We start from the raw sequence: 25260 nt of genomic DNA, 5'->3' as shown, positions 1-25260 counted from the left end.
AAATGCACAATCATTTGCCATCATTGGAATTGCCGATATTCATACTAAATACAATGTTTACACCAACACTCACAATTCTGACGCGCGTTTCGATAACCAAGTTAACGTCTTCAGATACTTCACCTCCAGCTTTAAAGAGCATCCCTGAAAGTACAGTTTGGAAAATTAGGGTTGTTTTGGAGGAAAACCCACTGAAGAACTGGTAAAAAGTGAAGGAATTTTTAAAATAAAATGTTTTAAGTACGTTCTGGTTAGCTTTTGACCGATGGAAAATGGATCTTCTAGAAATGTATCTTCTACAAAGTAATAATTTGAACCGCACAGTCGTCAGACCTCAACCCGTTTGAGTTGTTGTGGAACAAATTGGACAGGGAAGTACAAAAGTCGTACGAGGGTTGCTACTTGAGTTTGGGTCAAATCTGACAATGCCATCATGAAGTTTGACTTGAGTTGTTCATAGATACATTCAATATTTTCCAAACTGTACTTTCAGGGATGCTCCTTAAAGCTGGAGGTGAAGTCTCTGAAGACGATAACTTGATTATCGAAACGCGCGTCAGACATTGTAATCGTGAGTGTTGGTGTAGATTGTGTCCAGTCTCGTCGAAACGCGCGTCAGACATTGTAATCGTGAGTGTTGGTGTAGATAGTGTCCAGTCTCGTCGAAACGCGCGTCAGACAGGGTAATCGTAAGTGTTGGTGTAAACAGTGTGTTCAGTACGTGTTTTTGGGAACTAATTAATGGTTATTATTGACCGATGGGAAACAAAAGCATAAGTATTAGCACATGGTGTAAAAATTATTTCTTTATTACTTGGTTCTGGTTACAATTGATAGTTAATTACATTTTTATCATAACTTTTGGCCGAATAAATTCGTGGTGACAAATAAAAAGTTGAATTTTGTGAAATGGTGTTGTCAATAACAGTGTCAATGATCGATAACGGTCACGGAAAGCTGAAAAAAAAAATAACCGAACATCAACCAGCAGTTGATACAAGTTAACATTATTAAATCAAGTCTGCAGCCTACTGTATATTAAATGTAGTACTTAACTCGAAGTAATTTATAATATAACTTCATCTACGAAAGTTAATACTTACTCAACACTCTGTATATTCCGATAATCAATCGATTTCACTTCAACCTCAAATTGTTTTACGTAATTCAATTGTAACAAATTTGAAATAAGTAAAAAAATTTGTATAATACGAAGTGTAGTAGTATCGAGGTTTTTCTAGATTTGGAACTTTTATTATTATAATTTTTTTTAATTCTTTGATCAATATTTATACAGAAAACATTGAGAATTCAAAAATTTCGTAGGTAGTTCAAACATTTCAGTACAACCGCCAAATTGCGTGAAGTTTACAGAAAAAAAATGGAAAATTCAAAAATTTCGTAGGTAGTTTAAACATTTCAGTACAACCGCCAAATTGCGTGAAGTTTACAGAAAAAAATGGAAAATTCAAAAATTTTGTAGGTTGTTTAAACATTTCAGTACAACCACCTTATTGCGTGACTTTTACGGAAAAAAATGGAAAATTCAAAAATTTTATAGGTTGTTCAAACATTTCAGTACAACCGCCATATTGCGTGACGTTTACAGAAAAAAATTGAAAATTCAAAAATTTGGTAGGTTGTTTAAACATTTCAGTACAACCACCTTATTGCGTGACTTTTACGGAAAAAAATGGAAAATTCAAAAATTTTATAGGTTGTTCAAACATTTCAGTACAACCGCCAAATTGCGTGAAGTTTACAGAAAAAAATGGAAAATTCAAAAATTTGGTAGGTTGTTTAAACATTTCAGTACAACCACCTTATTGCGTGACTTTTACGGAAAAAAATGGAAAATTCAAAAATTTTATAGGTTGTTCAAACATTTCAGTACAACCGCCATATTGCGTGACGTTTACAGAAAAAAATTGAAAATTCAAAAATTTTGTAGGTAGTTTAAACATTTCAGTACAACCGCCATATTGCGTGACGTTTACAGAAAAAAATTGAAAATTCAAAAATTTTGTAGGTTGTTCAAACATTTCAGTACAACCGCCAAATTGCGTGAAGTTTACAGAAAAAAATGGAAAATTAAAAAATTTCGTAGGTAGTTTAAACATTTCAGTACAACCGCCACATTGCGTGAAGTTAACAGAAAAAAAAATGGAAAATTCAAAAATTTCGTAGGTAGTTTAAACATTTCAGTACAACCGCCATATTGCGTGACGTTTACAGAAAAAAATTGAAAATTCAAAAATTTTGTAGGTTGTTCAAACATTTCAGTACAACCGCCAAATTGCGTGAAGTTTACAGAAAAAAATGGAAAATTAAAAAATTTCGTAGGTAGTTTAAACATTTCAGTACAACCGCCAAATTGCGTGAAGTTTACAGAAAAAAAATGGAAAATTCAAAAATTTCGTAGGTAGTTTAAACATTTCAGTACAACCGCCAAATTGCGTGAAGTTTACAGAAAAAAATGGAAAATTCAAAAATTTGGTAGGTTGTTTAAACATTTCAGTACAACCGCCATATTGCGTGACGTTTACAGAAAAAAATGGAAAATTCAAAAATTTTATAGGTTGTTCAAACATTTCAGTACAACCGCCAAATTGCGTGAAGTTTACAGAAAAAAATGGAAAATTCAAAAATTTGGTAGGTTGTTTAAACATTTCAGTACAACCACCTTATTGCGTGAAGTTTACAGAAAAAAATGGAAAATTCAAAAATTTGGTAGGTTGTTTAAACATTTCAGTACAACCACCTTATTGCGTGACTTTTACGGAAAAAAATGGAAAATTCAAAAATTTTATAGGTTGTTCAAACATTTCAGTACAACCGCCATATTGCGTGACGTTTACAGAAAAAAATTGAAAATTCAAAAATTTTGTAGGTAGTTTAAACATTTCAGTACAACCGCCATATTGCGTGACGTTTACAGAAAAAAATTGAAAATTCAAAAATTTTGTAGGTTGTTCAAACATTTCAGTACAACCGCCAAATTGCGTGAAGTTTACAGAAAAAAATGGAAAATTCAAAAATTTGGTAGGTTGTTTAAACATTTCAGTACAACCGCCAAATTGCGTGAAGTTTACAGAAAAAAATGGAAAATTCAAAAATTTCGTAGGTAGTTTAAACATTTCAGTACAACCGCCAAATTGCGTGAAGTTTACAGAAAAAAATGGAAAATTCAAAAATTTGGTAGGTTGTTTAAACATTTCAGTACAACCACCTTATTGCGTGACTTTTACGGAAAAAAATGGAAAATTCAAAAATTTTATAGGTTGTTCAAACATTTCAGTACAACCGCCATATTGCGTGACGTTTACAGAAAAAAATTGAAAATTCAAAAATTTTGTAGGTAGTTTAAACATTTCAGTACAACCGCCATATTGCGTGACGTTTACAGAAAAAAATTGAAAATTCAAAAATTTTGTAGGTTGTTCAAACATTTCAGTACAACCGCCAAATTGCGTGAAGTTTACAGAAAAAAATGGAAAATTAAAAAATTTCGTAGGTAGTTTAAACATTTCAGTACAACCGCCACATTGCGTGAAGTTAACAGAAAAAAAAATGGAAAATTCAAAAATTTCGTAGGTAGTTTAAACATTTCAGTACAACCGCCATATTGCGTGACGTTTACAGAAAAAAATTGAAAATTCAAAAATTTTGTAGGTTGTTCAAACATTTCAGTACAACCGCCAAATTGCGTGAAGTTTACAGAAAAAAATGGAAAATTAAAAAATTTCGTAGGTAGTTTAAACATTTCAGTACAACCGCCAAATTGCGTGAAGTTTACAGAAAAAAAATGGAAAATTCAAAAATTTCGTAGGTAGTTTAAACATTTCAGTACAACCGCCAAATTGCGTGAAGTTTACAGAAAAAAATGGAAAATTCAAAAATTTGGTAGGTTGTTTAAACATTTCAGTACAACCACCTTATTGCGTGACTTTTACGGAAAAAAATGGAAAATTCAAAAATTTTATAGGTTGTTCAAACATTTCAGTACAACCGCCATATTGCGTGACGTTTACAGAAAAAAATTGAAAATTCAAAAATTTTGTAGGTAGTTTAAACATTTCAGTACAACCGCCATATTGCGTGACGTTTACAGAAAAAAATTGAAAATTCAAAAATTTTGTAGGTTGTTCAAACATTTCAGTACAACCGCCAAATTGCGTGAAGTTTACAGAAAAAAATGGAAAATTAAAAAATTTCGTAGGTAGTTTAAACATTTCAGTACAACCGCCACATTGCGTGAAGTTAACAGAAAAAAAAATGGAAAATTCAAAAATTTCGTAGGTAGTTTAAACATTTCAGTACAACCGCCATATTGCGTGACGTTTACAGAAAAAAATTGAAAATTCAAAAATTTTGTAGGTTGTTCAAACATTTCAGTACAACCGCCAAATTGCGTGAAGTTTACAGAAAAAAATGGAAAATTAAAAAATTTCGTAGGTAGTTTAAACATTTCAGTACAACCGCCAAATTGCGTGAAGTTTACAGAAAAAAAATGGAAAATTCAAAAATTTCGTAGGTAGTTTAAACATTTCAGTACAACCGCCAAATTGCGTGAAGTTTACAGAAAAAAATGGAAAATTCAAAAATTTGGTAGGTTGTTTAAACATTTCAGTACAACCGCCATATTGCGTGACGTTTACAGAAAAAAATGGAAAATTCAAAAATTTTATAGGTTGTTCAAACATTTCAGTACAACCGCCAAATTGCGTGAAGTTTACAGAAAAAAATGGAAAATTCAAAAATTTGGTAGGTTGTTTAAACATTTCAGTACAACCACCTTATTGCGTGAAGTTTACAGAAAAAAATGGAAAATTCAAAAATTTGGTAGGTTGTTTAAACATTTCAGTACAACCACCTTATTGCGTGACTTTTACGGAAAAAAATGGAAAATTCAAAAATTTTATAGGTTGTTCAAACATTTCAGTACAACCGCCATATTGCGTGACGTTTACAGAAAAAAATTGAAAATTCAAAAATTTTGTAGGTAGTTTAAACATTTCAGTACAACCGCCATATTGCGTGACGTTTACAGAAAAAAATTGAAAATTCAAAAATTTTGTAGGTTGTTCAAACATTTCAGTACAACCGCCAAATTGCGTGAAGTTTACAGAAAAAAATGGAAAATTCAAAAATTTGGTAGGTTGTTTAAACATTTCAGTACAACCGCCAAATTGCGTGAAGTTTACAGAAAAAAATGGAAAATTCAAAAATTTCGTAGGTAGTTTAAACATTTCAGTACAACCGCCAAATTGCGTGAAGTTTACAGAAAAAAATGGAAAATTCAAAAATTTGGTAGGTTGTTTAAACATTTCAGTACAACCACCTTATTGCGTGACTTTTACGGAAAAAAATGGAAAATTCAAAAATTTTATAGGTTGTTCAAACATTTCAGTACAACCGCCATATTGCGTGACGTTTACAGAAAAAAATTGAAAATTCAAAAATTTTGTAGGTAGTTTAAACATTTCAGTACAACCGCCATATTGCGTGACGTTTACAGAAAAAAATTGAAAATTCAAAAATTTTGTAGGTTGTTCAAACATTTCAGTACAACCGCCAAATTGCGTGAAGTTTACAGAAAAAAATGGAAAATTAAAAAATTTCGTAGGTAGTTTAAACATTTCAGTACAACCGCCACATTGCGTGAAGTTAACAGAAAAAAAAATGGAAAATTCAAAAATTTCGTAGGTAGTTTAAACATTTCAGTACAACCGCCATATTGCGTGACGTTTACAGAAAAAAATTGAAAATTCAAAAATTTTGTAGGTTGTTCAAACATTTCAGTACAACCGCCAAATTGCGTGAAGTTTACAGAAAAAAATGGAAAATTAAAAAATTTCGTAGGTAGTTTAAACATTTCAGTACAACCGCCAAATTGCGTGAAGTTTACAGAAAAAAAATGGAAAATTCAAAAATTTCGTAGGTAGTTTAAACATTTCAGTACAACCGCCAAATTGCGTGAAGTTTACAGAAAAAAATGGAAAATTCAAAAATTTGGTAGGTTGTTTAAACATTTCAGTACAACCACCTTATTGCGTGACTTTTACGGAAAAAAATGGAAAATTCAAAAATTTTATAGGTTGTTCAAACATTTCAGTACAACCGCCATATTGCGTGACGTTTACAGAAAAAAATTGAAAATTCAAAAATTTTGTAGGTAGTTTAAACATTTCAGTACAACCGCCATATTGCGTGACGTTTACAGAAAAAAATTGAAAATTCAAAAATTTTGTAGGTTGTTCAAACATTTCAGTACAACCGCCAAATTGCGTGAAGTTTACAGAAAAAAATGGAAAATTAAAAAATTTCGTAGGTAGTTTAAACATTTCAGTACAACCGCCACATTGCGTGAAGTTAACAGAAAAAAAAATGGAAAATTCAAAAATTTCGTAGGTAGTTTAAACATTTCAGTACAACCGCCATATTGCGTGACGTTTACAGAAAAAAATTGAAAATTCAAAAATTTTGTAGGTTGTTCAAACATTTCAGTACAACCGCCAAATTGCGTGAAGTTTACAGAAAAAAATGGAAAATTAAAAAATTTCGTAGGTAGTTTAAACATTTCAGTACAACCGCCACATTGCGTGAAGTTAACAGAAAAAAAAATGGAAAATTCAAAAATTTCGTAGGTAGTTTGAACATACAACAAAAATGGTTTGAAAGTATTAATCGTTTTGACGATCCTGACGATCATTTTTCGTTAGTATTCACTCTAGCGGCAACCTCAAACGGTTCAACGTAAGATGTCTTGCAGTTGGGGCCTTGGTTCGTGTAGAAATGCCGATCTCTTCTGTTTTGAGTAGTGCTTGTATATTACATGATTCTGTATGTTCGAACTCCTTTTCTATTGGAGTATATTTTGTTTTTAAATCTGCCATCTTCTTCTCCAGCTCCTTGATTTCTTCAGTACACATTCTTGAATCACCTTGGCAAGTCTTTTCCCATGGCTTCTACCGTAGTTTCTTCAAATTATGTACCATCTTTTCTCCCATGTTAACAGCCAGCTTTCCATACAAATTTTTGACTGCAATTGGTATTTTTTGGTATTTCTGATTCTATAATTTCATCAACAATATCATCGTCAGTATCCCATGGGCATTGTGTTCAGTTTTCAATTGGATTTTTACCGGGGAAAAAGATTTTCTTGATCAGTCTTTGCAACATCTTTTGCATCATTTGAAATGTTCCTTCCTCCAGATAACTTTTAGGCGCAAGCTCCCAGTGCTTCTCGACATTTATGATGACTTCCCAGTCTTCTGATAGATCAGCCATCTTCCAATTTAGCAATAACGACACCTATTCGAATTTCAGTCAACTGAGGAGGCATTGCGTACGCTTTCATTTCAATTGACAATGACAGTGACAGTGACAAGCGTCTGCTTCAATTCCGGTTTTGTGAATCATCAATATCAATATCAATTTTTTGGTCTTTAGGTTTATTTTAGCCACTAGATGCAAAGACGCTTGAAGATCGTGCTTAGATCACGCGTCGATTGTTGTTTAGATCTCTCCGTCTGCTTTGAACGCTGCTGCTTAAAAGCCTTTGGATAATTGATATATAAAAGAATTGTATGATCATTTTTGGTGATAGTAACTTAAAACAACAAGACAAATATCGTTTACGTCAACTGTACGATAAAAAATTTGTTTTTCCCATAAGAATTTGTTCTAGAAATCATTGACGGTATCCAAAAGATGATAATATTAATTCTAAATAAATAAAATCCGATTTTATTCATATATCTGCAACGGAGTAAATATTTACTCACTCCATTTGCATTTTTCATTCAGAATAAACCATTTTTAGATTTATTATTGGCATTTGCGTAAGAGGGCGGTTCAAATACGAACAGGATTATTTGAATAAACGCGCGAAAAATGAAGTGTCGTTCGGGAACGCATAACCTCACTTTTTAGTGTACTTTTAACCAGTGAGCTAGAAAAATTCGTTTTATGGTCAAAGATAATGTAAAATCCGCCGAGATGTCTCGAATTATTCGGGGATGAGTGTCTCTACAAGATTCAAGGGTACGAATTAAGTTCCGCTTCTCGAAGAGGCCAAGAAACTTGCCCCAAAACAAGCATTACGAGATATGGCTGAAGAATTGGGCACCAGCGTAGGTAGTGCTTAGCAAATCATTCATAAGCTGCAAAATACTCAACCGAAAGCCTTTTAAAGATCCTTAAACCGCTTAATTGAGCGTGGCACCATTGAAACGAAATCGAGTAGATTTTAGAAACCAAATTTTTCGGAATTATCATTTTTATCATATTATGTAATATACTGATAAGAATTTTGAGGTTAAGGCAGCTAATAACATTCATAACCTATAATTTTTTGGTTCATTTCATTCAGAGAGAATGTTAGGTACAATTGCCGTCAGTTATTTTTCGATTTAACGATTGCTTTTACTTAATACCAAATCAAGTCGACAATGGGTACAATCGAAATGATTTTACATTATAAAAGCCATGACTATAATAAATATTTAGTACATTCCTTGGACCGTTAAAAAATGAAAGCTGGTTTCAATTTTTTGGCTGTGATTTTTGTGCTAGTGAAGGTAAAATTTTATATCAATTTGATATTTCATTCTAAATTTTATTTATTCTCTAATATAATTTTTTCGCACGTTAATTGCATTAAAGTGCATCAAATGCTTAATTTATAATTGAAAATGAATTTTTGAAAATTCCAAACATTTTTTTATTATATATTAAGGAGAGATCTTTACACTGATTCGAGATTGTTCTCGTCTCGTCTCGTCTCGATCTTGTGTCGGTTTTCCGAGACGAAACATTTTTTAAAACAAAACAGGCGATACAAAAAATATTTTTTTATCGAAATCCATGGTTTAAACAACTAAACACGAGATCGAGACTTTACTCGATTTTGTTTTGGTTTTCCGAGAAGTAACATTTTTGAAAACATATAGATGATATTTTTTTTCTAAATGTTTGGCTCAAACGACTGGACACGAGACTATAATAATAAATTTATTAGAGTTTCCTTCGAGATCGAGAGTTTACTCGTCTCGATTTGGTTTCGGTTTTCCGAGACGAAACATTTTTTAAAACAAAACAGGCAATAAAAAAATATTTTTTTATCGAAATCCATGGTTTAAACAACTAAACACGAGATCGAGAATTTACTCGTCTCGATTTGGTTTCGGTTTTCCAAGACGAGACATTTTTTAAAACAAAACAGGCGATAAAAAAATATTTTTTTATCGAAATCCATGGTTTAAACAACTAAACACGAGATCGAGAATTTACTCGTCTCGATTTGGTTTCGGTTTTCCAAGACGAGACATTTTTTAAAACAAAACAGTCGATACAAAAAATATTTTTTATCGAAATCCATGGTTTAAGCAACTAAACACGATAGCGAGACTTTACTCGGCTCCATTTTGTTTTGGTTTTCCGAGAAGTAACATTTTTGAAAACATATAGATGATATTTTTTTTCTAAATGTTTGGCTCAAACGACTGGACACGAGACTATAATAATAAATTTATTAGAGTTTCCTTCGAGATCGAGACTTTACTCGTCTCGATTTGGTTACGGTTTTCCGAGACGAGACATTTTTTAAAACAAAACAAGCGATAAAAAAATATTTTTTTATCGAAATCCATGGTTTAAGCAACTAAACACGAGATCGAGACATTACTCGTCTCGATTTGGTTTCGGTTTTCCAAGACGAGACATTTTTTAAAACAAAACAGTCGATACAAAAAATATTTTTTATCGAAATCCATGGTTTTAAGCAACTAAACACGATAGCGAGACTTTACTCGGCTCCATTTTGTTTTGGTTTCCGAGAAATAACATTTTTGAAAACATATAGATGATATTTTTTTTCTAAATCTTTGGCTTAAACGACTGGACACAAGACTATAATAATAAATTTATTAGAGTTTCCTTCGAGATCAAGAGTTTACTCGTCTCGATTTGGTTTTCCAAGACGAGACATTTTTTAAAACAAAACAGGCGATACAAAAAATATTTTTTATCGAAATCCATAGTTTAAGCAACTATACACAAAATCCGAGATTTTACTCGCCTTGATTTTTTTTTTTTTGGTTTTCAAAAAGCAGATATTTTTGAAAATAAATCAAACGATATATTGAGCCATCGAAATACATGGCTCAACAACTGGGTACAAAATTGAGACTTCACTCATATCGATTTTAATAACAGAACAGACGAGAATATTTTACATGAGATGGAGACTTTACTCGTTTCGGTTTTACGAGTCGAGATACAACGAGTAACGTTCGGAAACTCAAGCATAGCTAGACCCATTATAATAGAAGTCGATATGGTATGAAATCGAGACTTCACTAGTTTCGGTTTTCCAAGACATGACTTTTTTAAATCAAGTCAAAAATAAAAATGACATTTTTTTGTAAAAACTCCTGGTTCAAGCACAAATAGTGTAAGAAGAATGAAGCTTCATACGAGATCGAGACTTTACTCAACTATATTTTGCGAGATGACCGAATATTTTAAATTAGAATATGTGAAATTCATTTTTGAAAATCGTAAAAAAACTGTCGAGCAACAATACGAGATCTAGACTTTACTCGTCTCGATTTTCCGAGACAAGAGTCTGGTTTCGAAATAAAAACGAGACTGAAAAAACAGATTTTTTTAAGTAAAAGAATTTTCGAGAGTTTCTTCACTTCTCGTTTCGTTTGTATCATTAAGGTTTTGCCCGCGGTTTATTTTCTGTTTTTTTTTTTTCTCCATTTTAGGCCGAAGTTGATTGGAACAAAGTATTTCCGAATGAATTGAATGTCGAAAGCGAGATACCCGTAAAAAAAGAAAAAACCCATTCAAAAATCGTCGGAGGAATCGAATCGGTTCCTCATTCTAGACCGTATCAGGTATTTTGTGCTATAACACTTTTGGAAACAATTATTATAATTACGATAATCGTCCTATTCACCCTGGTCCCTTCCCTTCATGTTTTAGGTGGCCCTTATTGTTCCTGTACCTGGAGGAACTTCTTTTTGTGGTGGATCATTGATCAGTAATAAAACTATCTTGACAGCCGCTCATTGTGTTGACAGGTTAGTTTTAGTTTAAAAAACCCTGTATACTTGAAATTGCGTAAAAGTCCAAAGTTACCTGGTTACCTGGTAACGATAATGGTACGAGTTTATGAAATTATTGTGCTATTATTGGTATTTGAGAAGTGTGTGTAGTTTTAAATTGATCTGAACATTTAAAAAGGGTAAAAATCGGATTCAACGTTATCCTATTGGACCTGACAATGATATTCGTGAGTATTTACGAAATTAATCATTTTTCTTATCGTTAGCGAATCAAAGCACCGATTTATTTTTCAAAAAAGTGCGACCTAATCAAATGTGTTCTTAATATCAAACGAGAACCAACGAAAATTGATTAAATCGTGGTTTTTATTAGTAAATTTACGTATAACCCTGTATATTTCATATGAATGAGCGGCTACTGTATTTCGTGCTATTTACACCGAATTAAAAATTTTTTCGGTTGTGAAATTTTTCAAGATCGATTACACTTTCTCGATTGCTACATCGATAAAAAAATTAAACTATGTTATCATAATTTCAATTTTTTACGAAGACATTACGAAATTACATATTTTTTAAATCGAATCGAATATACAGGATGCGACAAAAATAGTGTATTTCGACGATTATAAACCCAAACGAATCCTTGAGTTCAAATACATCAGTAAGCGCCGTTTTGAGGTCCTATTTCGTGCCTGGTGCAAGATTTCTAGCCCGAATTTTACTCGTAATTTAATCCCATAAACGCTCGATAGGATTTAAGTCTGGGCAAAGCGATGGTCGATCCGTAGCGGCTGTAAGTACCTGCACTATGTGGACGGGCATTGTCCTGCAATTAATTCAAATATTCAGATTGAAATAATAATGGACATTAGTCGAATATGACCTTAACATAACCTCAATTTGTCTTATCACTGGATTCATACGTGGGACGTGGTCTATAGGATTCATATCCGGACTGTTAGGTGGCCACGGTTACAACCTCTCCAGCCACGCGTTATCCAAATCAGGCCAAACGAACCAAGCAAAAGGTACTTCAGGAGAGATATTACAGCTGGCAAATATTCTTTTTCTTCGCCAGACACGTTTACGTCCATCTGGAGCTTTGAGACCAAATCTAGTTTCATCGGGAATCAGAACCGGGTTGGTTTGATCCAATTCTGATGTAGTCTCGCAAAATTCAACCTCCGAACTTTGTGTTATCCGTTAAGCTTCACGTAAACGTCTTTCTAAGACCAAAAAAACTATCATCGATTTGATCGGTACAACGTTTTGGCCTTTATCCTGGTCATTACGTCGCCATCGACAAATTTCTTTGCTGGTTCATTTTTTTACTTGATATCCTCTTAAATGAACTTGCTTTTCTTTAATCGGCACTTTTTAAGAAACAGTTGACGCAACTTTAGTCTGAAACGAGGTTTAATACGAATTACTGTCAAAACAAGATTATTTGATACTGTAGTTAACTGTCAACTGTCAAACAGTGTCCATGGCCCACTTGTCGTACAGTAATCGATGTTTTGTGGCGCAAAAATCGATTGAATTCGTTGCTGTTGGTTGAATCCACGTCGAATTGCGTAATATTATCGTTTATCTATACTTTTACACGATTCGATGATTCCGAAAATTGAATAGCGGTATTCAAATTACAGTTTAACCGGAGGCGTCGACGTCATTCTTGGAGCTCATAACGTTAGGAAAAAAGAAAAAACGCAACTCAGATTATTGGCTAGTAATATTATCCTCCATCCGGATTGGAATAGGAACCGTTTAAAAAACGACATTGCTCTTATTAACCTACCATCAGAAATTGAATTTACTGGTGAGTTTTGTGTGAAAAAATTTTTATGCCGCGTTAATAACAATCCATTTACAGATTATATCAAACCGATCAAAATCGCTTCGGAAGATTTGGATTACGGTAAAGAAAAGGCTTTAGTTAGCGGTTGGGGGAGACCGTTCGACGGGGCTAGAGGTATATCTTCGGTTCTGAGAGAGGTCGATGTCCCTGTTATAACGAATTCTTGGTGTAACCTCAAATATTTGGGTGTCGTCGGCGATGGGCAAGTTTGTGTTTCCGGTAGCGATGGAAAATCCACGTGTAACGGCGATTCTGGTGGTCCGTTAACGTTCAACGGAGTTCAAGTAAGGGTGACGGTGCTGGGTGTCCTTCTAATATTGAAAAAAAATATTTTTTAGATCGGTATTGTTTCTTTCGGTGTCCGATTGGGGTGTGAGGTCGGATGGCCCGCCGTGTTTACCAGAGTATCGTCCTATGTGAAATGGATTAATGAAAATATGAATTGTGACTGAACCTGTATTAAATTTCGATAATTTTCTTGATGGAAATGTTTTTTTGTTAATTATGTTCGAGATAAGAATAAAATATTTTCGAATACGCCTCTGGAATTACGTGTGTTTTTATAATTCTTATTTAAAGAAAATAATTCGGAATTAATTAATTTCTTTCCGTATGGTTGATTAAAATTATATTTTAGTGAGAACTTTGAGTCATCAAATCTGAGAAATACACGAGGTATGTACGTGATTATTATTATTATATGTTATATTTGCAGGGTCGTACTTAGGATTTGTTTCATCGCTCTATAAAGTCATGAATCTCTATATAAACATGAATTTTTTTTTCATTATGAAGGATTTTTTGAGTTATATAAAAATGACCTCTTCGGTTTTTTTGCAAAAAAATGTTCGTTTTCTCATTATTTGAGTTTAAAAATTTTTCTTATGATTATTAAGTCAACATTATTTTTACCATAACTCTGTATATATTTATACAACAATCTTTTGGAATCACTCATTTTGAAGCGCTTTTTGAGCTCTTTAAAAAAGTTCCTATGAGTTTTTTCCAAAAAAATGATAGTTTTCTCATTATTTGAGTTTAAAAATTTTTCTTATGATTATTAAGTCAACATTATTTTTACCATAACTCTGTATATATTTATACAACAATCTTTTGGAATCACTCATTTTGAAGGGCTTTTTGAGCTCTTTAAAAAAGTACCTATGAGTTTTTTCCAAAAAAATGATCGTTTTCTCATTATTTGAGTTTAAAAATTTTTCTTATGATTATTAAGTCAACATTATTTTTACCATAACTCTGTATATATTTATACAACAATCTTTTGGAATCACTCATTTTGAAGCGCTTTTTGAGCTCTTTAAAAAAGTTCCTATGAGTTTTTTCCAAAAAAATTATCGTTTTCTCATTATTTGAGTTTAAAAATTATTCTTCTGATTAAGTCAACATTATTTTTACCATAACTCTGTATATATTTATACAACAATCTTTTGGAATCACTCATTTTAAAGGGCTTTTTGAGCTCTTTAAAAAAGTACCTATGAGTTTTTTCCAAAAAAATTATCGTTTTCTCATTATTTGAGTTTAAAAATTTTTCTTATGATTATTAAGTCAACATTATTTTTACCATAACTCTGTATATATTTATACAACAATCTTTTGGAATCACTCATTTTGAAGCGCTTTTTGAGCTCTTTAAAAAAGTTCCTATGAGTTTTTTCCAAAAAAATTATCGTTTTCTCATTATTTGAGTTTAAAAATTATTCTTCTGATTAAGTCAACATTATTTTTACCATAACTCTGTATATATTTATACAACAATCTTTTGGAATCACTCATTTTGAAGGGCTTTTTGAGCTCTTTAAAAAAGTTCCTATGAGTTTTTTCCAAAAAAATGATCGTTTTCTCATTATTTGAGTTTAAAAATTTTTCTTATGATTATTAAGTCAACATTATTTTTACCATAACTCTGTATATATTTATACAACAATCTTTTGGAATCACTCATTTTGAAGGGCTTTTTGAGCTCTTTAAAAAAGTTCCTATGAGTTTTTTCCAAAAAAATGATCGTTTTCTCATTATTCAAGTTTAAAAATTATTCTTCTGATTAAGTCAACATTATTTTTACCATAACTCTGTATATATTTATACAACAATCTTTTGGAATCACTCATTTTGAATCGCTTTTTGAGCTCTTTAAAAAAGTTCCTATGAGTTTTTTCCAAAAAAATGATCGTTTTCTCATTATTTGAGTTTAAAAATTATTCTTCTGATTAAGTCAACATTATTTTTACCATAACTCTGTATATATTTATACAACAATCTTTTGGAATCACTCATTTTGAAGGGCTTTTTGAGCTCTTTAAAAAAGTTCCTATGAGTTTTTTCCAAAAAAATGATCGTTTTCTCATTATTCAAGTTTAAAAATTATTCTTCTGATTAAGTCAACATTATTTTTACCATAACTCTGTATATATTTATACAACAATCTTTTGGAATCACTCATTTTGAAGCGCTTTTTGAGCTCTTTAAAAAAGTTCCTATGAGTTTTTTCCAAAAAAATGATCGTTTTCTCATTATTTGAGTTTAAAAATTATTCTTCTGATTAAGTCAACATTATTTTTACCATAACTCTGTATATATTTATACAACAATCTTTTGGAATCACTCATTTTGAAGGGCTTTTTGAGCTCTTTAAAAAAGTTCCTATGAGTTTTTTCCAAAAAAATGATCGTTTTCTCATTATTTGAGTTTAAAAATTTTTCTTATGATTATTAACTCAACATTATTTTTACCATAACTCTGTATATATTTATACAACAATCTTTTGGAATCACTCATTTTGAAGGGCTTTTCGAGCTCTTTAAAAAAGTTCCTATGAGTTTTTTCCAAAAAAATGATCGTTTTCTCATTATTTAAGTTTAAAAATTTTTCTTATGATTATTAAGTCAACATTATTTTTACCATAACTCTGTATATATTTATACAACAATCTTTTGGAATCACTCATTTTGAAGGGCTTTTCGAGCTCTTTAAAAAAGTTCCTATGAGTTTTTTCCAAAAAAATGATCGTTTTCTCATTATTTAAGTTTAAAAATTTTTCTTCTGATTATTAAGTCAACATTATTTTTACCATAACTCTGTATATATTTATACAACAATCTTTTGGAATCACTCATTTTGAAGCGCTTTTTGAGCTCTTTAAAAAAGTTCCTATGAGTTTTTTCCAAAAAAATGATCGTTTTCTCATTATTTGAGTTTAAAAATTATTCTTCTGATTAAGTCAACATTATTTTTACCATAACTCTGTATATATTTATACAACAATCTTTTGGAATCACTCATTTTGAAGGGCTTTTCGAGCTCTTTAAAAAAGTTCCTATGAGTTTTTTCCAAAAAAATTATCGTTTTCTCATTATTTAAGTTTAAAAATTATTCTTCTGATTAAGTCAACATTATTTTTACCATAACTCTGTATATATTTATACAACAATCTTTTGGAATCACTCATTTTGAAGCGCTTTTTGAGCTCTTTAAAAAAGTTCCTATGAGTTTTTTCCAAAAAAATGATCGTTTTCTCATTATTTGAGTTTAAAAATTATTCTTCTGATTAAGTCAACATTATTTTTACCATAACTCGGTATATATTTATACAACAATCTTTTGGAATCACTCATTTTGAAGGGCTTTTTGAGCTCTTTAAAAAAGTTCCTATGAGTTTTTTCCAAAAAAATGATCGTTTTCTCATTATTTGAGTTTAAAAATTATTCTTCTGATTAAGTCAACATTATTTTTACCATAACTCTGTATATATTTATACAACAATCTTTTGGAATCACTCATTTTGAAGGGCTTTTCGAGCTCTTTAAAAAAGTTCCTATGAGTTTTTTCCAAAAAAATGATCGTTTTCTCATTATTTGAGTTTAAAAATTTTTCTTATGATTATTAAGTCAACATTATTTTTACCATAACTCTGTATATATTTATACAACAATCTTTTGGAATCACTCATTTTGAAGCGCTTTTTGAGCTCTTTAAAAAAGTTCCTATGAGTTTTTTCCAAAAAAATGATCGTTTTCTCATTATTTGAGTTTAAAAATTTTTCTTATGATTATTAAGTCAACATTATTTTTACCATAACTCTGTATATATTTATACAACAATCTTTTGGAATCACTCATTTTGAAGCGCTTTTTGAGCTCTTTAAAAAAGTTCCTATGAGTTTTTTCCAAAAAAATGATCGTTTTCTCATTATTTGAGTTTAAAAATTATTCTTCTGATTAAGTCAACATTATTTTTACCATAACTCTGTATATATTTATACAACAATCTTTTGGAATCACTCATTTTGAAGGGCTTTTTGAGCTCTTTAAAAAAGTTCCTATGAGTTTTTTCCAAAAAAATGATCGTTTTCTCATTATTTGAGTTTAAAAATTTTTCTTATGATTATTAACTCAACATTATTTTTACCATAACTCTGTATATATTTATACAACAATCTTTTGGAATCACTCATTTTGAAGCGCTTTTTGAGCTCTTTAAAAAAGTTCCTATGAGTTTTTTCCAAAAAAATGATCGTTTTCTCATTATTTGAGTTTAAAAATTATTCTTCTGATTAAGTCAACATTATTTTTACCATAACTCTGTATATATTTATACAACAATCTTTTGGAATCACTCATTTTGAAGGGCTTTTTGAGCTCTTTAAAAAAGTTCCTATGAGTTTTTTCCAAAAAAATGATCGTTTTCTCATTATTTGAGTTTAAAAATTTTTCTTATGATTATTAAGTCAACATTATTTTTACCATAACTCTGTATATATTTATACAACAATCTTTTGGAATCACTCATTTTGAAGCGCTTTTTGAGCTCTTTAAAAAAGTTCCTATGAGTTTTTTCCAAAAAAATGATCGTTTTCTCATTATTTGAGTTTAAAAATTATTCTTCTGATTAAGTCAACATTATTTTTACCATAACTCTGTATATATTTATACAACAATCTTTTGGAATCACTCATTTTGAAGGGCTTTTTGAGCTCTTTAAAAAAGTTCCTATGAGTTTTTTCCAAAAAAATGATCGTTTTCTCATTATTTGAGTTTAAAAATTATTCTTCTGATTAAGTCAACATTATTTTTACCATAACTCTGTATATATTTATACAACAATCTTTTGGAATCACTCATTTTGAAGCGCTTTTTGAGCTCTTTAAAAAAGTTCCTATGAGTTTTTTCCAAAAAAATGATCGTTTTCTCATTATTTGAGTTTAAAAATTATTCTTCTGATTAAGTCAACATTATTTTTACCATAACTCTGTATATATTTATACAACAATCTTTTGGAATCACTCATTTTGAAGGGCTTTTTGAGCTCTTTAAAAAAGTTCCTATGAGTTTTTTCCAAAAAAATGATCGTTTTCTCATTATTTGAGTTTAAAAATTTTTCTTATGATTATTAACTCAACATTATTTTTACCATAACTCTGTATATATTTATACAACAATCTTTTGGAATCACTCATTTTGAAGCGCTTTTTGAGCTCTTTAAAAAAGTTCCTATGAGTTTTTTCCAAAAAAATGATCGTTTTCTCATTATTTGAGTTTAAAAATTATTCTTCTGATTAAGTCAACATTATTTTTACCATAACTCTGTATATATTTATACAACAATCTTTTGGAATCACTCATTTTGAAGGGCTTTTTGAGCTCTTTAAAAAAGTTCCTATGAGTTTTTTCCAAAAAAATGATCGTTTTCTCATTATTTGAGTTTAAAAATTATTCTTCTGATTAAGTCAACATTATTTTTACCATAACTCTGTATATATTTATACAACAATCTTTTGGAATCACTCATTTTGAAGGGCTTTTTGAGCTCTTTAAAAAAGTTTCTATGAGTTTTTTCCAAAAAAATGATCGTTTTCTCATTATTTGAGTTTAAAAATTTTTCTTATGATTATTAAGTCAACATTATTTTTACCATAACTCTGTATATATTTATACAACAATCTTTTGGAATCACTCATTTTGAAGCGCTTTTTGAGCTCTTTAAAAAAGTTTCTATGAGTTTTTTCCAAAAAAATGATCGTTTTCTCATTATTTGAGTTTAAAAATTTTTCTTATGATTATTAACAGTTCACATTATTGCAATCACTCATTTTGAAGGGATTTTTGAGCTCTTTAAAAAGAGTTATGCGTAGTTATATTTATGCAACAATATTTTGCAACTATTACTTTACCTCCAATCTTTAAATCAAAATAAAAAACCCATTTTTCAATTTTTCACACCATCCTTGGTTTTGTTTGCCACAATTTTTTCTCCAAAACAAACGACTCTTTTTCAAAAATCTTTCAAAGGCACCAATTTTGACTTAAATACGATTTTTTTTAAACTAAAATTTCTCATAAAATAAATCCTCTATCAATTAATATACATTTACTGCATCGTATAATAATTCTATACAGGGTGATGTATAATTTTCACATCTTTAGAAAGAACTCGTCATAGACTGTACTAATAATTGATAAATTAATATTTACTAAGTCAAAAATATTTTCTAGTAGAAATATAAGTGAATTATCACAGGGGGTACTTGAAAGATTAGATAATATTCAAAATAACTCAACATTCGAGATATTTCCAACAGTTTCCATCTTTAAAATGTATAAATATCAACAAATATCATTTCTAGCAATAATTTCCGTATTATTGGTAAGTTTACCACTATGTATCTTCAAAATCCACTATAGAAATAACCTAAAAATAAAAATTCAATTTTAGCTGAGGCATGGAACAAATGCCTCCAAGAATAACTTGGGGATTATAAATGGAGATGAAGTGGAACCTCATTCCATGCCTTATATGGTAACCAAATCCCCCTAAAGCCAACCCCGTATTCACATAAAACGTATTTCAGGTTTCTATTCAATCGGTTGTGAATGGTACTAAAATACTTTGTGGTGGATCTTTGGTATCGGAACGTTTAGTTTTGACTGCAGCGAAATGTCTATACGGGTAAGTTCTATTTCCAAAAGTTCACGAAATCACGTGTATTAAATGATTAAAACCCTTTTAACATGATGAAAATATCGACCGGTTTGCTATTTCGCGAGTCTCGTCAGCATTATATTGTTTAAAACACTCGAAAACGATCAAAATCATTCGATACACAGAAAAATTGCTGAAGATATTGACCGGTTTTGATTTTCTTAGGTCTCGACAATATAATTTTGTTAAAATAACTATAAAACGATGAAAATCAATTGACATACAACGAAATTGCTGATAATATTGATCGGTTTGGGTCTTCTTAAGTCTCATCAGTATAACATTGTTTGAAATATCCAATTAAAAGCTCGAAAACGATGAAAATCATTCAAATTGCTAGGATCATAAACCGGTTTCGATCTTCTTATGTCTCATCAGTATAAGTATCTAATTAAACGCTATAAAACGACCAAAATCGTTCCTCACAGTGTTCACCGGTTTTGTGTTTCATACGAATCATTCGAATTGCTAAGATTATAAACCGGTTTCGATCTTCTTAAGTCTTATCAGTATAATTTTGTTCAAAATGTTAGAAAACGATTAAAATCAATTGACTTACGGAAAAATTGATGAAACATCGATCAGTTTTGGTCTTCTTAGGTCTCATCAGTATAAGTATCTAATTAAACGCTATAAAACGACCAAAATCATTCCTCACAGTGTTCACCGGTTTTGTGTTTCATAGATCTCGTCAGTATAATGCGCGGATTTGGTACTTATCAACAATGAAGCAGATAAATATCTTTCTGATTATCGTAATTCTTTTAGAGCAACAGAAGCTGTACTCACATTGGGTGCGCACGATTTAAACCAAGTTGAAAAGGGTCAGTTAACGATAAATTCTTCTTCTTTCATCATCCACGAAGACTACACACCTTCTGGATTGATACACGATATAGCACTCGTCCAATTGCCAAAAGATTCAGTTCAACTTAGTGGTAAGAATATTTTTTTACGTAAAAAGCAGACGTTGTTATTGTATTGACTCACTCTCCATTTTAGATACCATTTCCGTTATAACACTTCCTGACGTTGTTGACATAACGAACACCTACATAGAAGAAGCCCCCACCGTTGCTGGATGGGGTAAAACTTCTGATACAAATTCTAATTATAGTAACGTCCTACGATACCAGAATTTGACAGTTATACCACTCCTAGCTTGCGAATTACCCTACGTATTCCATATAGACGTCACTCAACTTTGTACTTCTGGTGTATCTGGAAGTAATATTTGCCTGGGAGATATTGGGAGTCCCCTGGTGTTAAACGGAGTTCAAGTAAGTATAATACGATAAACAGCACAGCCATTAGTCACCTGTTACGTATTCTGTGTCATCCGTTTTTTGTTCTATCATCTGTCATACATTATACAAGTGTCAACCTTCTCTCTTTCATCTGTCATCCATTATGTGTGTTCTGTGTCACGGATCTAGTAATATGTGTCATCTTATGTCGTCCATCGTATGCTCTGTGATATTCATCATGTTTTATGTGTCATCTGTCATTTAGTCTGTGTCATCGATCGTATATCATGTTTCCTCTGTTACCTGTCATACATCATGTATTCTGTGTCATCCATCTTATACTACGTATTTTGTGTTTTGTCATATATAATGCGTTCAGTGTCATCTGTCATCGAGCATGTCCTCTCTGGCATCGGATATACTGTGTTTTGTGTCATTTGTCATATGTAATGTCTTTTACGTCATCTATCATTCATCGTATGTTATCTTAAATCCAACATTTAATTTGTGTCATAAATCTTGTGTTATAAATCATGTACTCTATGTCATCATCCATCTTATATTATGTATTTTGTTTCTTCTATCATCATGTGTTCTGTGTCATATGTCATCCATCATGTATTCTGTGTCATAAATCGTCGATCATGTATTCTGTGTCATTTGACATCTATAATGGGTTCTGTGGCTCTTATCATCAGCGCTCTAGGATTTCTTGGTACATATACGCTCAATATACAGGATATATTAAAAATAAGTCATGAATTAGATCAAATACATAAAAAACTTTCACAAATTCAATTTGATACATTTTTTTTAAATTATTTGCTATTGAGATTATAGGAATTTTGACTTATGACGTTTCTATTGACACACATATATTTTACTCAATACAGGGTGAATCAGTACTCTTAGTTTGATTTTTTTGTTTTTTTTTTATAGATTGGTATTGCTTCATACGGCAGCGAATGGGGTTGTGCAATAGGTTTTCCTGGAGTTTTCACTAGACTTACGAGTTATTTAGGCTGGTTATCATTGTAGAAAAAATCGATAATAAATTTTTTTTCAAATTACGTTGATTCGGAAAATCCTTTCTTTATCATATACACACGTATATATATAAAACTTGAGTTTTCGGTTCCCCCAAAAGTGAACTGTAATTTATACATTGGTAATACGCTTGTAAAAAATCGGTTAAAATCAAGTCATTACATACTAATTTATTTAATCGAGCTTAAAAATTCGTTTTCATCCTATCTTGATGATCCTGGCAAAGATAATGGTACCAATTTATTAAATTAGTATACTTTCATCCCTCCTTAGTGACTGTACGAAATTTTTAGTTAATACGCTTGTAAAAAATCGGTTAAAATCAAGTCATTACATACTAATTTAGTTAATCGAACTTAAAGATTCCTTTTTATCCTATCTTGATGATCCTGGCAAGGATAATGGTACCAATTTATTGAATTAGTATACTTTCATCCCTATTTAGTGACTGTACGAAATTTTGAGTTAATACGCTTGTAAAAAATCGGTTAAAATCAAGTCATTACATACTAATTTAGTTATTCGAACTTAAAGATTCCTTTTTATCCTATCTTGATGATCCTGGCAAGGATAATGGTACCAATTTATTAAATTAGTATACTTTCATCCCTCCTTAGTGACTGTACGAAATTTTTAGTTAATACGCTTGTAAAAAATCGGTTAAAATCAAGTCATTACATACTAATTTATTTAATCGAGCTTAAAAATTCGTTTTCATCCTATCTTGATGATCCTGGCAAAGATAATGGTACCAATTTATTAAATTAGTATACTTTCATCCCTCCTTAGTGACTGTACGAAATTTTTAGTTAATACGCTTGTAAAAAATCGGTTAAAATCAAGTCATTACATACTAATTTAGTTAATCGAACTTAAAGATTCCTTTTTATCCTATCTTGATGATCCTGGCAAGGATAATGGTACCAATTTATTGAATTAGTATACTTTCATCCCTATTTAGTGACTGTACGAAATTTTGAGTTAATACGCTTGTAAAAAATCGGTTAAAATCAAGTCATTACATACTAATTTAGTTATTCGAACTTAAAGATTCCTTTTTATCCTATCTTGATGATCCTGGCAAGGATAATGGTACCAATTTATTAAATTAGTATACTTTCATCCCTATTTAGTGACTGTACGAAATTTTGAGTTAATACGCTTGTAAAAAATCGGTTAAAATCAAGTCATTACATACTAATTTAGTTATTCGAACTTAAAGATTCCTTTTTATCCTATCTTAATGATCCTGGCAAGGATAATGGTGCCAATTTATTAAATTAGTATACTTTCATCCCTCCTTAGTGACTGTACGAAATTTTGAGTTAATACGCTTGTAAAAAATCGGTTAAAATCAAGTCATTACATACTAATTTAGTTATTCGAGCTTAAAAATTCGTTTTTATCCTATCTTGATGATCCTGGCAAGGATAATGGTACCAATTTATTAAATTAGTATACTTTCATCCCTATTTAGTGACTGTACGAAATTTTGAGTTACGACGCTTGTAAAAAATCGGTTAAAATCAAGTCATTACATACTAATTTATTTAATCGAGCTTAAAAATTCGTTTTCATCCTATTTTGACGATCCTGGCAAAGATAATGGTACCAATTTATTAAATTAGTATACTTTTATCCCTCCTTAGTGACTGTACGGAATTTTGAGTTAATACGCTTGTAAAAAATCGGTTAAAATCAAGTCATTACATACTAATTTAGTTATTCGAGCTTAAAAATTCCTTTTTATCCTATCTTGATGATCCTGGAATGGATAGTGGCACCAATTTATTAAATTAGTATACTTTCATCCCTATTTAGTGACTGTACGAAATTTTGAGTTAATACGCTTGTAAAAAATCGGTTAAAATCAAGTCATTACATACTAATTTAGTTATTCGAACTTAAAGATTCCTTTTTATCCTATCTTGATGATCCTGGCAAGGATAATGGTGCCAATTTATTAAATTAGTATACTTTCATCCCTCCTTAGTGACTGTACGAAATTTTGAGTTAATACGCTTGTAAAAAATCGGTTAAAATCAAGTCATTACATACTAATTTAGTTATTCGAGCTTAAAAATTCGTTTTTATCCTATCTTGATGATCCTGGCAAGGATAATGGTACCAATTTATTAAATTAGTATACTTTCATCCCTATTTAGTGACTGTACGAAATTTTGAGTTACGACGCTTGTAAAAAATCGGTTAAAATCAAGTCATTACATACTAATTTATTTAATCGAGCTTAAAAATTCGTTTTCATCCTATTTTGACGATCCTGGCAAAGATAATGGTACCAATTTATTAAATTAGTATACTTTTATCCCTCCTTAGTGACTGTACGGAATTTTGAGTTAATACGCTTGTAAAAAATCGGTTAAAATCAAGTCATTACATACTAATTTAGTTATTCGAGCTTAAAAATTCCTTTTTATCCTATCTTGATGATCCTGGAATGGATAGTGGCACCAATTTATTAAATTAGTATACTTTCATCCCTATTTAGTGACTGTACGAAATTTTGAGTTAATACGCTTGTAAAAAATCGGTTAAAATCAATTCATTACATACTAATTTAGTTATTCGAGCTTAAAAGTTCCTTTTTATCCTATCTTGATGATCCTGGCAAGGATAATGGTGCCAATTTATTAAATTAGTATACTTTCATCTCTATTTAGTGACTGTACGAAATTTTGAGTTAATACGCTTGTAAAAAATCGGTTAAAATCAAGTCATTACATACTAATTTAGTTATTCGAGCTTAAAAATTCCTTTTTATCCTATCTTGATGATCCTGGCAAGGATAATGGTGCCAATTTATTAAATTAGTATACTTTCATCTCTATTTAGTGACTGTACGAAATTTTGAGTTAATACGCTTGTAAAAAATCGGTTAAAATCAATTCATTACATACTAATTTAGTTATTCGAGCTTAAAAGTTCCTTTTTATCCTATCTTGATGATCCTGGCAAGGATAATGGTGCCAATTTATTAAATTAGTATACTTTCATCTCTATTTAGTGA

At 30.7% G+C, this 25260-nt stretch overlaps 2 protein-coding genes across 2 annotated transcripts; both read left to right on the top strand.

The window, feature by feature from the left end:
• Positions 1–8534: 8534 nt before the first annotated feature.
• LOC130443386 (brachyurin-like) lies at positions 8535–13391 on the top strand. The gene is made up of 6 exons (XM_056777959.1): positions 8535–8582; positions 10776–10907; positions 10996–11093; positions 12731–12900; positions 12955–13223; positions 13278–13391. Exons 1-6 carry the CDS (start codon positions 8535–8537, stop codon positions 13389–13391), a joined length of 831 nt encoding a protein of 276 aa, XP_056633937.1.
• A 6138-nt stretch (positions 13392–19529) lies between these two features.
• LOC130442481 (chymotrypsin-like) lies at positions 19530–22256 on the top strand. Its single transcript, XM_056776633.1, has 6 exons — positions 19530–19602; positions 19672–19755; positions 19808–19905; positions 20707–20876; positions 20941–21218; positions 22125–22256. Exons 1-6 carry the CDS (start codon positions 19552–19554, stop codon positions 22221–22223), a joined length of 780 nt encoding a protein of 259 aa, XP_056632611.1. The 5' UTR covers positions 19530–19551; the 3' UTR covers positions 22224–22256.
• The last annotated feature ends 3004 nt before the right edge of the window (positions 22257–25260 follow it).

This window comes from Diorhabda sublineata, chromosome 4 (assembly GCF_026230105.1).
Source record: "Diorhabda sublineata isolate icDioSubl1.1 chromosome 4, icDioSubl1.1, whole genome shotgun sequence".
NCBI lineage: Eukaryota > Metazoa > Arthropoda > Insecta > Coleoptera > Chrysomelidae > Diorhabda > Diorhabda sublineata.
The sequence above is the reverse complement of the archived record's forward strand: the minus strand, read 5'-3'. Positions and strand labels throughout refer to the sequence as shown.

Excerpts from the sequence above, each read along its gene's own strand:
- LOC130443386 (XM_056777959.1), top strand. The coding sequence starts at position 8,535 with ATGAAAGCTGGTTTCAATTTTTTGGCTGTGATTTTTGTGCTAGTGAAG. Across the intron at positions 8,583-10,775 it reads TGATTTTTGTGCTAGTGAAG|GCCGAAGTTGATTGGAACAA; the intron begins GTAAAATTTTAT and ends TCTCCATTTTAG. Across the intron at positions 13,224-13,277 it reads TAACGTTCAACGGAGTTCAA|ATCGGTATTGTTTCTTTCGG; the intron begins GTAAGGGTGACG and ends AATATTTTTTAG.
- LOC130442481 (XM_056776633.1), top strand. The coding sequence starts at position 19,552 with ATGTATAAATATCAACAAATATCATTTCTAGCAATAATTTCCGTATTA. Across the intron at positions 19,906-20,706 it reads GCAGCGAAATGTCTATACGG|AGCAACAGAAGCTGTACTCA; the intron begins GTAAGTTCTATT and ends TAATTCTTTTAG. Across the intron at positions 20,877-20,940 it reads AGATTCAGTTCAACTTAGTG|ATACCATTTCCGTTATAACA; the intron begins GTAAGAATATTT and ends TCTCCATTTTAG.